Genomic DNA, 10,411 nt, shown 5'->3' on the forward strand with positions numbered 1-10,411 from the left:
TCCATATTCTTCCTCACAAGTTCTGGTTCTGTTGAAGTGCTTTTACTGTTTACCTGTTAAAGAAGGAACTTTATCTGCAGTGGCCGCTGTAGCTTACAAAACACCTTAAATTTGTTACAAATCTACAATATTTTATTTTACAATAGGTAAAATGTAACATATATAGCAAAGAGATGGGGCGAGTAGCATAAGTCTTTTCTGGTGAAAGAAGGACCAGTCTTTTTCTCTTTTCCCCATGAGGTTTATTTCATTAATCACTCTTAAATAAATATATATTTGACACAAAACAGGAACAATTGGTTAAAAATAATTTCTAACACAAATTCCCACAGTTGCCTTAATATTTGTATGGTGTGTTGTTTCACACCGTTTCTGAGACTCACATGTTGCTTTTGGTTTAAATTTAACTTGTGTCAACTGTTCAGGAGTTTGGGGTGGAGGTGGAAAATAGGCATCCTTCAAAATCAAAACCAAAGCCATAACACATATGCACATACATGGACATGAAAATGGTTCATTTTATCTTCCAAATGCTCATCTTGCATCCTCTGTCCATTTTATTGGCATTTCATTGAAAGTGCTCGTTAGATCTGCTCCGTGAAACAATCCTCCACATAACACAGCTATTAAGAACTGAGCATTAACAATCCTCCACGTAACACAGCTATTAAGAACTGAGCATTACATTAATCTGAAAACTGGTCTGCAGCTTGTCTGTGCTGTACAGCAGATGGCAATAAAGGACCACTGTGCAGTAGAAGTACACCTCTGAAAAGGAAGTTTTCTGTCCTTAACGCTTCAACATGTGTAATCACAATATAGAAATGCAACTTTGAGAAGTTGGGAGGTGCACAGCGGGGAAAACACAGGAGTTGCAAGTAAGCAGGACAAACCATGTGAATGATAACAATATACAGACACATATATTAAATGTAAATGAAAGAAAGAACATTGTGCATTCATTAGCCACCCCTTCAGTCTGCAAAGTTGCCCCTGCAAAGCCATGGGAGGGAAGGGATCTGTGACCCTCAACCCACTGTTCAAGAAGTTCTGCATTCCAGCATCTTCCGGAAACTTTTCCGAAAGCTGTCATCCAGGAAGGCATACAAGAAAGGATTCAGGCATGAATTGGCATAGCTTAGGCTGGTGATGAAGTAGGATATACCAATGACCATGGAGGTCTGGGGCAAGTCAGTGGTCAAAGCCACGATGGTGGCCAAGTGGAAGGGGGTCCAACAGAAAAGACACACAGCTAGGACTATGAAGACCATAATAGTGACTTTCTTCTTGGCTTTGTCCAGGGCTTTAGCATTAGAATTCAAGTGCATGCTCCTCAGCTTGTAGAGCATCATGGTGTAGAGGATACAGATGGTGGATACTGGAATGGCAAAGCCAAGGATGAGGGTATAGATCCTGCTGGCTTTGAACCAAAACCTTTCAGGCTTGGGGAAATTGAGACCACAACTCTTGATCTCCAGATCATCTATGTAGACATTGGCAAAGATGATGAAAGGGAGGACTATGATGGTGACTAGGATCCAGATGCACAAACTGACGATCCTGGCTGCTCGGTAGGTACGATGTGGCATCCTCTTGGACCTGACCGTAGCCAGTACTACCAGATACCTGTCTATGCTCATCACTGTTAGGAAATAAATGCTGGAGAAGATGTTGTAGTGGTCTATGGACAAGATGACCTTGCAGAGGACTTCTCCAAAGGGCCAGTAGTGGAGGAGGTGTTCAGCAATATTAATGGGCAAGACAAGTGTGAACAAGTCATCAGCTATAGCAAGGTTTAGAATGAACATATTTGTTACAGTCTTCATCTTGGGGGCCTTGAGGATCACATAGATGACAGCAGTGTTGCCTGTGAGCCCAACAGCACAGATCACGGAGTAAATCACGGGGAGGACAACGTAGAAATCGGCTGCCTGCTCTTGGAAGGTTAAGTTGAACCTCAGGCTGCTGCCCAGGTAGCAGCTGTTGCCTGCGTTGCTGCAGGTGCTGTTCGGATCATCCCAAAGAGAGCTGTTTCCCATGCCTGCTGGTCACAGACTACCCTGAGATGTCATTGAAAGCCTTGCTAGCCCAGAAGGAAGAGCCTTTTCTCCTGAGAAGCAGCTGCTATCTCATTTAGCAGTGGGTTATTTCCAAAGAGGGAGCTGTGAGGCAGCAGGAACAATCTAACCTACCTCCCCTGTCCCCCACCACTGGAGAAGTTACATTCTGAAGTGATCGGGGATGGGGGGGACTGAAAGACAGATAAAGTTCCATGAACAAAGCAAACAAGAGAATTATAACTCCCTATGTAAATCAAGAGGCTCTCCTTTCTGGAAGCATCCCGGTGAGCCTTGGCTTTTCTCTGCTGGGGAAGACAAGTGGCTTCAGTTTGACTGTCCGCAGCAGGAGTCCTGGGGCTGGTGGGAACAGGTTGGGCAGAGGATGCTTTGTGCCTGGGTGGCTGTTCGCAGCCCTCAGAGGACTTGAGGGATGGCTGCTGCCTCACTCGCACAGCGCTGGCTTTCCCGGGCTCGAGCAGAAGCGTTGCAGTGTTTAATTAGTGCCTGCCTTTGTGTCAGAGTTCAGGCTCTTTTCATTGAGTGAGATTTCACAAACAATGAAGAAGTTTCCGACAGGGCTATTCCCCACTCCCAGGGTTCCCTAGCAAAAGAAGGAGGGGAGGGGGGGAAATAGAGTTCAAGGAGTATTTCCAAAGCTAAGGGTTAGAGGGGCTTAACCCCCAATTAAAGTCACCCTTTAAGCAAGGGTAGGTTATCAACTTATTCAATACGAAAACCATCCCCCTTGCAAACGACGGTGTCAGCACACAGAACTTGGCAGGGATGGCCAAACCTGCAAATCTCAAAAGTTCAGGGTTATTCAGGGAGACAGGGGGGAGGAGTACCCTGAAAACAAATCCACTTCAGAGTCAACGCCAGAGTTAGCCCATCTGTTTACATCTGTAGCAGTCGCCACATCCATCACTTCACTATCACCTGATCCGTACTTGCAGGAATTCCTCTGCGGGGCAGCGACCAGCCCACCACCCCCTGTGAAGATCAAAGATTGGGCACCTGGTTCCCCAAGCTCGGCACAGAGAAGCTCGCTTGGCTTGCGCTTTGCTGTCACGCAGCTGCAGAGCGAGCGGGACCGCCGGCACTGGGCTGGCTGGAGGGCTGCAGCATCCCTTACCTGGTGAGCGGCTCCGCTGCCTCCGCCAGCACCTGCTGCTCCGCACTGCTGAGCCTCTTCTCTCTAATCCGAGTTGGAGGAGGGTCTCTGGGATGCTGACGTTACCCAGCTCTGCAAACATATCAACATGGTGGCTCTGTGTGCGCCTCGCGTGGCTGAGCAATTAGCACTTGTTCACACCAGGGAAGGGGGGGACAAAGTTTTCTTTCCGCAGGGCTATAGAAATAGTAAAGAAGGTAGGTGCTGGCGAGCAGCTGGTGCTCCAGGGCTGCTCTGCTCAGGAATGAGGGAGACGTGGAGGGGCACAGGCAGCACCCAGGGCTGGCAAGCTGTGCCTGGCTGCATGAGGGATGCGTGAAACAGTGGGAACGGGGGGGTTAAACTGCTTCAATAGAGAACACTGGCTGGCTTTAACAAAGGAAGATGCGCAAATGGGGGGGAGGGGGGAGTGGGAGGAGGGAACAAAACATTACAGTGCTCCAAACGAACAAATAAACAGACTTACCTTGCCAGATCTGGGCTGGTTTCAGCTGTTCTGGGGGAGCTCAGCTGGTTTGCCCCAGCTGAGTCTCTGGTCCAGCTTTGGAAATGCAGCTACATCCTTCAGATGTGCATCACAAGATGCAGGAGTCCTGTGAAGCCTGACAGAGAGGCACCCCAGGTTACAGAGCAAACCTGGCAGCAATGTCAGATCGCTTTACCTTCATGTTCCTATAAAAAGAGGAAAAGGGAAATCAAGGGTCTCTTCATTTTTCCTTTAGTCTTTTAGATGTATCGCTCACCTGCAGGTTGCCTGACCTTTGTGTCAAGACCAGGCAAGGGGAGATGGGGGCACCCGTCAGCGCTGTGCCTGCCAGGGTGCAGTGTCAGTTAACCCAGCGGGTCAGCTCACGGTGTGAGCCGTGTCGCTGAGAGCTGTTTGATTTAGCTCTTCTGTAGGCGTCTACCCCTTTCTGGCAAGATTACTGTGCACCGGTGACTGGGTGGGAATAAAACAGTTCGTTGCGCTCAGTTGTAACTCCTTAAGGCCATGGGTATAACTGACTTCTCAGCAGACGGTAATTATTTTAAGCCCAGTGTACAATTCTTCCAGGTATTTTCTGTATCCCACCCAAAATCTGACCAGCCATTAGGCCTAAGCAAAATTAAGCAGAAATTAAAGATTGCCCAAGAAGATGCATAGGAATGATGTGGATGATATTTCTTTAGATGAAAGACCTGCCGGAGCCCTCCTCTCGCCTGTTTTGGGAAAGCTGGCACAGTTTGTAAGCAGTTGTAAGGGAATCAAGGTTTTGATAGGTCTGTAGGGGGGAAGGCAGTTTTCCAGGAATTGCTGTTGTCTTTGTCAAAGAGAAGAAACTACTGGAAGATACAGGATTTCAGGAGAATGTGATATTAAATGCGCTGATCCGTAACTATTCCGCAGGGCAAAAGGGTGTAGAAGTATTTTGCACTGAAAATCCTCCCATGGTGGCTTTCTGTTTTTCAGCTTAAAGCTGAAACAATCTCTGGGCTCTTTGGGAGAGCTTGGAAGCTGTCCTCTTGCTCCCCAAACGAGGTTATCTTGGAGCTGGTTGCCTTGGCTGGTGGCTGAGCACCCGGGTGCTGTGTGTTCAGGGAGGTGCTGGAAGGGGCTGGGTCTGCAGGGCTGGCTGCGCTGCTGCGGGTCACACGTGGCACCCCGCAGCGCTGGGGCTGCGTCCCTCCCTGCCTGCCTGTGCTGCCTTGCTCCTCATTATCTGTAGTGAGCACGGCCTCCTGCGTGCCGTGGTTAGGATGTGTTTGATTAAAACAACCTTGTCAGAGATGAGCTGGAGACCAGGAATTTAATTTTGCCTGGTGTGAGTAGAGGGGCTTTTGTTTCTCTTACATCCCCCAGACAAATTAACAGCACCTGCCTTGTGCTCCTCGCCTAGTTCCTCTAACAGATTTGCAGTAAAACTCACCTGCTTTGGGAAGAACAGTTGCAAACAGATCTAAACTTGTGCATGAAATTGCTTTGCAGCAGGAGCACTTCCATCAACAAAGAGAAAATCTCTCCCTTGTGTTGGCTCTGGATGGGACTGGAGCCAGTGGCTGAGCACCGAAGATGCTCGTTGTGTGTATTGGCATGACGTGAAAAGGGGAGTGCCCGGAGGCAAGGTGGAGAGGATGTTTTATTCATCTTGTTTTCTGTGGCTGGGTGTCCCTCGCACTTGATTATAAATGTTATGGTGGCACGAAGCCCTGAAAATCAAGGGCTTGTTTGAAGTTGCTGATCCAAAGGACGTGAGCTGTGTTTTCCCTCTGAGCCCCTTGGACCTACCCTTGTGTGAGCAGCTCCGTCGCCAGCGCTGTGCCAGAGGGATGAACTTCTACTCCTGGCAAATCCATGCCGTGGAGATGGACTTTGCCTCTTGAAACTCACGTTCACACTATGCAGCTCAAGTCAGCTGTGCAAACAGAAAGAAGAGGCAGTATATTGGGGAGGGGAAAATCCTTTGCAATGCTAAATCAATGGTGCTTTACTGCCTTCATAAAGCCAACCTGCTGCTGATGCCAGAAAAAGGCCATCCATCGTTTTGGTGTTAGAGAGAGCTGTGCTGCTGGCAGTGCCAGGGGGCATCAGGGGTGCCTGGCACTGGCGGGGCTGAGCCCCAGCAGCAGCTCAGACCTCACTGGGGACAGGCAGGGCAGAAGCTGACTTTGAGCTGCCTTTGGAGAGCTCTGCAAAATGTCTGCTTGAATGCGGGGATCATTTTCCCACCAACAATGATGCTGCCTGAGTCCTCCGAGATGCTTCAGCCCTCTGGTGAGGGCATGTTGTCTAAGGCAGAAAGCTGCCGCCTCTAACCAGGTGTCAGTCCTTCCAGTGAGGATCTCACCAGGTCTTTAGGAGTGAAGCCCACCTCACCTCCCTTGGTAATCCCAAGGGGCAATGAAAGAGGAGGAGTTATTTTGGATCAGCCCCTGAGATAGCCACCAGATAAATCCTGTGACTGGGTCCAGTTTGATAAAACTTCTTTGCTTCACTGCTTCCCTGCCCCTGCCTCCCCCAGGGATTAGCAGAGGAGATAACCCTGTTTTGTTGGGCTCCTGCTGCTGTCAAATAGTCAAGTTCATCTCAAGGACACAGATACACAGTCAATACTCTTTGCTCACCAAAACAAAATGTTCTTGGCTGACTGTCTTGCAGTTGCTGGTTATTAGGGTGATTTATTTGTATGAGGTGTTCAGGCTTTTCAAAAGGTGGCACAGCACTGCAGGTTAATATCCAGAGCTGATTATGTCGAACGGTCTGTAAGTGATAGCTTCTGGTGAGTAAAGCCAGTGTACGTGGTCAGGTTATTTATTGTAGGATAACATTCACCATTCCACAGCCTCTGCGTTGGGGCTACATCCCCCCGAGCTGCTGCTCTGGTCCCAGCCTGAGGATGTGCGGAGGTTGGCCACTGCATCCCCCAGGAAAAACCTGCTCTGCCTCTGCGTGGTGCTGGCTCAGTAAAGGAACAGTTGGTGGGTGTTGGGTGAGCTGGAGAGGAGAAACCTGAGCTTATTACCCCTGTGCTGGGCCCTTCCCCCTTTGCCACAAGCTGGGACATGTCCTCCTTCCTAACCCTTCCCAGCTGCGGTGAGCCAGTTTGGCTTAGGCAGATGATGGTGCTCACCTTGTGGGACACTCCTGGGAACCAGGCAAGTAGGAGCTGATTTTTCTGGGGGGTGAGGGTAGAGCAGATGTCTCCATCAGTGAACTGGCGAATTGTGGGTGAAGAAAGTGCATTTGAACGGTAATACCAATTGCAATGGACCCAGCAGCCAGTGACGCATCCAGCCTGCCACAAGCTGCAGTGAAAGCAAAGTGGCACTGGACATGCTTTAAAGAAAATCAGAGTATTATAAACAGCCTGGTTTTGTCAGGCAAGGGATGTATCAATAACTGCCCTATCAGCACCTCTGCAGGGGAGCAATCCAGACAATTGCCATGCCAGTAACTTCCTCAGACCAGAGGTGATGAGGATAAAGCTGGAGTACCTGGAGGTGATGGGTGCATGGCTGGAGCTGTTTGCTCCCTTCCTGCGAGCCAGGAAGGAGGCTGTGAAGATCCTGCAATAGGTCAGCCCTCACTCCCAGCAGCTTTTGGAGACCCTGGCTCTTCTGGAGGACATCCCCAGCCCCATGGTGTTGGCACAGCCCTGGCCTGGTCATGTTCCTAGAGGTGTAACCCACCCATGGAGGGTGAATGGCATTGCAAGAAGCTGTCTGGCTCCCAGCAAGGATCTTGTGCTATCAGAGTGCCTCTGCTGTGCTGGTAGTGGCGTGTTAATTAATAGAGCTCTGGCAGTGTACCCATGGCCATATGAGCAAGGACACAGTGCCCGTCTTGATGCAATTTATATGCACCTATGAGAATTTAGAGAGTGCAGGCAAAACACTATGCAGCTTCTTTGAACGCCTTCATTCTCCACTCTGTTGCTGTTGGTCTGCTTTGAACAGCCTTGTTCCATACAGATATTATAGATTTTTGAGTCCAGGATGTTTTTATTCTCCAGCATTTTGTCCTGCTCTTCCCCAGGGCTGGAAGTGAGCCTGTGCTTAGGTTTGTTTTCTGCCCTGAGCCAGCCCAGAGCCCCTTGGGAGGGGGAGGTTTCTGGAAGGGGACTGTCACCCGTTTCAGTGCCGCTCACCTCCTTTGCGGGGGGTGTGGGGCTCGGGGCAGCAGCTGGAGGTGCTGGGAGCAGCCTGGGGCTCCCCTTGTGTCAGTGCTGCCACAAGCAGTGGGCAAAGGCTGCCCCACAGCCTGTCCTCTGAGGGCTCCGACTGCTGCAGGATGCTGCTGCCTCCTCCTCCTTAACTCCATCTGGGAGCAGGGGAAACTAATCTGGATCGATCTATGGATTGATGTGTTTTTTGTGCTTGGAGCTTTCGCTGTGCGCTGTGCCCCGTCTCATCCCTATCCATCAGCCCAGGTGAGTCACAGCTTTCGTGTAATCTGCCTGCGGGACCTGTGCCTGTGAGGAACAAACATTGTGTGTGACAGTACCTTGTGCTGCAGTACTCTAGGGCACAGTCAATTGCTTGCTTTTGCGGCTGTCTTGGAATGCTGTTAACTCTTGAGACTATCAATGACCATTGCATTGTTAATAGGATTCTGTTTCCCCACTGGTTGCCTTTAGTAGGTGTGTGTGGCACCTCTGCAAGGGAGTTCTCCAGCACAGTTGTTAGCTCTGCAATCCGGCAAGCAAGACATGAAGAAGAATCCTAGTTGAAAGGGATCAGAGTAAAAGAGAAAAGGATGTTCTTTGCTCTAATTGGGTGGAAAAGAAATGGGCATGAGCCAGCAGGTCAGAGATCTGCTCCTTTCCTGCTCCCCATCCACACAGTGCTTCCCGGTGCTGTGCTGCTGGCAGATGAGGGCTGGGCAGGGCACATGTGCTGCCCAGTGCTGCAACCCACTGGCATCCCATGCGGGACCTATACGTTATTGAGTTGCCATTAATCTGGTTATTATACAGCTGCCAAGAGCCCTTGGTATCTGTGCCACTTCTAGGTGACACACGTTGTCACTTGGACTTTTTTAAGGGCATCTGAACTGTTGCTTCTGAGAAGTCACCCTTTCTGTCCTTGCTTGGCCTGCCTTGAAAGCTGCAAGGCTTGGCAAACAAGGGCGTTGTGATAGGGTTGGGACGCATCCTCTGAAAACCAGTGCGGAGCCCTTCAGGGATGCTTGCTGGGGAGCAGGCTCTGTGCAATATATTCCAATATCTCTAAGCAACAGCTAAATGTGTCACCTCGTCTGCTTAAGTAGCAGAGCTCCTCTGGCCTAAAAGCCTAATCATCGGAGGGTTATGGAGTGCAAATTGCTGCTGGATGAATTTGCTGCTTTGTTCACTCCAGTTTCCCCTCCTTCCTCTGTTATGACAGTGAAATGACTCATCTTCACCTTAATATCGTGTTTTCAAAAAATGTTTTAATATTTTCTACAATGTTCATTGTTTAAAAAAAACACAGGAAATCTGTCTTCTGGCACATTTTCTAGTGCCAATACACAGAGCTCGCGCCTTTCTCCGTACATTCTTCTGGCCAACAAACATAGCAGAGTACAAGGTTTACAATACCATTGGCCATTTTAAGGAAAAAAGGGAAAAGCAGGAGACTTCAGCAAAGTGAAACTTGACTCTGTGGCTTTGGACTGCAATCACTTATTACAGCTCACTTTTGTAATTAAAACCAGCCTGACCTACTTAAATAAGCCATCACAATTCTTGTGGCCAAATACCTGCTAATGAAAACTCAGTTTTTAAAAGCATGATCCTTGTTGGATGCGTCAGTGTGATGGAGAAGATGCAAGTTGGATAATTGAGGTGAACTCGGTAGGAAATGGTGTGCTGTGAAACCCCAAGGAAAAAATCAAAGGGAAAAGGAAGGGAAGGCATTGCTGCAGCGAGGTCCATGGCTGGTGCTGCCTGCTCATCTGCACCCCGTGGTCAGGGGTGTAGCAGGTTCAGTGTGTGCACCAAAATAACCAAAAGAGCAGCAACAGTCAGCAGGACCTGGCTCTTCTCTCTTTACATTCTAATTTGGACCCCAAAGCAAAGCCCCAAAACTTAATTCCCTGGGGAACAGAAGCTGCCAGGTTGCTGACCGGGGTTTTCACAGCGTGCCGGGGAAAAAGACGTCCCCGTCAGAAACCCTATTGATGCAAATTTAATTACAGACAGCCACACCATAGAGAAAATGTTTCAGATGCTTGTGGAGGAGCAGCAGAAAAAGGAAAAGAAATAAATGCATACCTCCTGCATCTTCCACTAGGAATGATTTCTGAAGCACAAAACGCTGTGCAGGGCCTCCTGCCACGTAATTTCAGACAAGAGCTGACCGAGTGGGGAAGGTGTTTTGTGTTGCAGGGCTGAGTTATGACCAGGTAAGCCTTTCCACTTCTCATGCCAGCGATCCTCGGTAATATCAGTGTCATTTTATCAATAAGGAGCACACTCACACTCTGTGAGACCTCTCGATCTCTACCTGCTTCTCGATGCCACTTGAAGGCAGAGGAAAATGATTTCCTTGTAAATGGCCCATTTCCACTGAGTTCTGCAAACTCTCACTGAGGCTGCTTGCCACAAAGTTGATTTTTATTTTTTATTTTATTTTTCGGTAACAAGAGTTGCTTTCTTCTTGTAAATGATAAGTGATGGATTTCCCCGCCTTGGATGTCAGGAGGTACAGGAGCACGTGCTGT

General features: G+C 49.0%; 1 protein-coding gene across 1 annotated transcript; it reads right to left on the reverse strand.

Annotated features, from left to right (window-relative positions):
- Window positions 1-1,017: 1,017 nt before the first annotated feature.
- Window positions 1,018-2,082, reverse strand: NPBWR2 (neuropeptides B and W receptor 2). Its single transcript, XM_037403028.1, has one exon. It carries the CDS (start codon window positions 2,037-2,039, stop codon window positions 1,041-1,043), a length of 999 nt encoding a protein of 332 aa, XP_037258925.1. The 5' UTR covers window positions 2,040-2,082; the 3' UTR covers window positions 1,018-1,040.
- Between the last annotated feature and the right edge of the window lie 8,329 nt (window positions 2,083-10,411).

Source organism: Falco rusticolus, chromosome 10 (genome assembly GCF_015220075.1).
Source record: "Falco rusticolus isolate bFalRus1 chromosome 10, bFalRus1.pri, whole genome shotgun sequence".
Classification (NCBI taxonomy): Eukaryota; Metazoa; Chordata; class Aves; order Falconiformes; family Falconidae; genus Falco; species Falco rusticolus.

What these genes read in the sequence shown, in the direction of transcription:
- NPBWR2 (XM_037403028.1), bottom strand. Translation starts at nt 2,039, where the DNA reads ATGGGAAACAGCTCTCTTTGGGATGATCCGAACAGCACCTGCAGCAAC.